At 30.7% G+C, this 2,602-nt stretch overlaps 1 protein-coding gene across 1 annotated transcript in view; it reads right to left on the bottom strand.

The window, feature by feature from the left end:
* LOC106472159 (protein wntless-like) overlaps positions 1-2,602 on the bottom strand; it is a 47,323-nt gene that overhangs the window by 33,350 nt on the left and 11,371 nt on the right. The window contains exon 3 of the mRNA XM_013932788.2: positions 2,357-2,487. Coding sequence (XP_013788242.2) covers positions 2,357-2,487 — 131 coding nt within the window. The remainder of the gene's footprint in view (positions 1-2,356; positions 2,488-2,602) is intronic.

Raw genomic sequence — 2,602 nt, 5'->3', positions numbered from 1 at the left:
ACCTTATCTGAGGCAAGAAGGGTTCAACCAGAAAACAATGTTACCTGCTTCAACAGTGGTTACCTTATCTGAGGCAAGAAGGGTTCAACCAGAAAAAAATGTTACCTGCTTTAACAATGGTTACCTTATCTGAGGCAAGAAGGGTTCAACCAGAAAAAAATGTTACCTGCTTTAACAGTGGTTACCAAACCAGAAGAAAATATTACCTGCTTCACTTTATTTCTGATTTCCGATTCCTTTTCTAGCTGAGCTTTCTTTGCCTCTTCTTGTTTCTTCGTAAGTGGAGGTTCTTTTATCTCTCCTCTGGCTCGTTTTTTGGCTTCAATCTCCTGAATATATTTTAATATTAGTATAAGTTTTAAATAACAATCATGGAAAATGTTCTTTCTAAATAACTGTTCTCAATTTATTTCTATTTTAATGTGTGAAGGTTAACTCTTTCAACCCAGGCTCAATCCCTGGGACCAACCTTGTAACCATTTTATGCTTGTTATAGTTTTCATGCTATAACTTTTAAATTAGCAAGCAAATGTTAATGGAATTTGGCAGATTATCAGAAAACATTACAATGCTTTCATACCCAAAATATCTTTTTTTTATTAAGTCTTAAGGTTTGTAAATCAATGTTTCTCTCATGCCTTTTTCTTTTCACATCTTGGCATGATAGATAGGAAAGTAATTTTCATTTTAAGATTAAAAATACTTTTATGCACCAGAAAATTTTGAATTTTCATATGTGAAATCTTTATAATGTTGAGATAGTTGTCAAACATTTCTTAAGAAAAAACTTTATGTTTTATGTTATTTTCAGTAATTAATCTCTGTATGGATTTGGTAGATTTGAATGACCCCACAACCATCATAAAAAAATTAGGAAATAACATAAATTATGCCTGTTTCATTCTAGAATGAACACAAGTTATAACACGAAAACATAAATGTTTAGATGAAATAGCTTAAGTCTCATAACAGTATACATTTATATATATTTAGTATATTGCCCTTTCACCCATGCCTGGCTAACAATACAGAAATTACAATGAAGCGGCTCACATGCACTCATGTTACTGTATCAAATAACATAAAACTGACCTTTGGTCTGTACAAAGTAACTTGTCTTGGCTGTGTATTAGTAGACTAGTATTTTGTAAAATACAGTCACATTTCAATTATTATACATTATATATGTATATAGATTATTACTATTTAGAAATAAGTTCTTAAACTTATTTTTATTAAAACATAGAACAGTAAATAAAGTAGTAAAGCAAACAATTATCTCTTCTAGTTATGACCTTTGTACTCAGTTGCTGCTTGACATAGGTTGCTAAAGCCTTTAAAAATTTTGCACATGGAGGATATGAAACAAATTAATGTTTTTTAGGTTTTATATACTTTTGAATAACTAAAAAATCATAAATTACTATGTCAATACCATAGAATTCCACTATAATCTATCAAGCTTAGTAACTAAAATGTATTTTAATCTAAAAAAATATTAAATTTCGAGCAGACTAAAGACACACCCTACCCTATCTCCTTGAAATATTGGTTCAAAAGAAAGAAATGGCATCCAAGCCCGTTAAAATGGCTGAGAAAGCCACTAAGGGGTCATTCTGAGCTTCCGATTGGTTATTCATGTCATATATAGAAGTAAGTATAAGGGAGCATTTCCAAAAATGGAAAGAGGTGAGCAGGGTGCCACTGTGTTTGACTGATTAAATGAGAAATATCTTAGCAAATAGACAAGATAACACATTCTTATTTTATATTCTGGCTTGTAAATATTGGTAATTTGAGTTCCTAATTCGTACGAAACTGTAGATTTTGTGTTTGACTTCACAAACATCTAATTTGAACCAGTGCTGCATTCAATATACCACGTCACACACAAAAAATCAATGTTTAAGTGTTTTTTAATATTTACTTTTAAATTAAGAAACTGAGTAATGTATAGTACTAAAAATTGAATTATAATCTCCAGTTTGATACCAAATGTATTGACAATAAATTCATAAAACAGTAGTTCATTAAAATTTTGAATGCAAGTCAACAAATGAGATGACATGGCCTTTCACCATAGCAGATCATGATAATTAGCTTTACTCTCAAAAATTGTCTGAAGCTAAATGGTGTATTCCTTTTTGTACACAAGTACAGTGGTATTACTTTTGTTAGCTGGTAGCCACAAGTAAATTAAAAAACCAGGAGGCATTTAATTCTGAATTAGACTTTGTTTCTAAATTAAAATTAGCACAAGTCCATAAGAAACAAACATGTCAAATAAACCCACTCTCACAAACAATGGCTATCTACCTTAAAACCTGTGTATTTCAGACCTACTAAGTGGACTCACCCTTTTGTCTTCAATTTCACAAGACATGTATCGTTTCTCCGTTGACTTGGCAATCAGTGTATACTTATCATCTGGATCCCACTTGTTTCTGTATCCCAGCTTCACATCAAGTGAAAGAATTGGTTTTCCAGCTAGAGAAACAAGTAATTTTACAATAAAAACTTTTCCATATAATAAATGTAGCCAAAATAAAGTCTTTAAATTAGTTATTCTGAATTTAAAAGCAATAATGTGATGATGACTAAA

This window comes from Limulus polyphemus, unplaced genomic scaffold, assembly GCF_000517525.1.
Source record: "Limulus polyphemus unplaced genomic scaffold, Limulus_polyphemus-2.1.2 Scaffold5126, whole genome shotgun sequence".
NCBI lineage: Eukaryota > Metazoa > Arthropoda > Merostomata > Xiphosura > Limulidae > Limulus > Limulus polyphemus.
The sequence above is the reverse complement of the archived record's forward strand: the minus strand, read 5'-3'. Positions and strand labels throughout refer to the sequence as shown.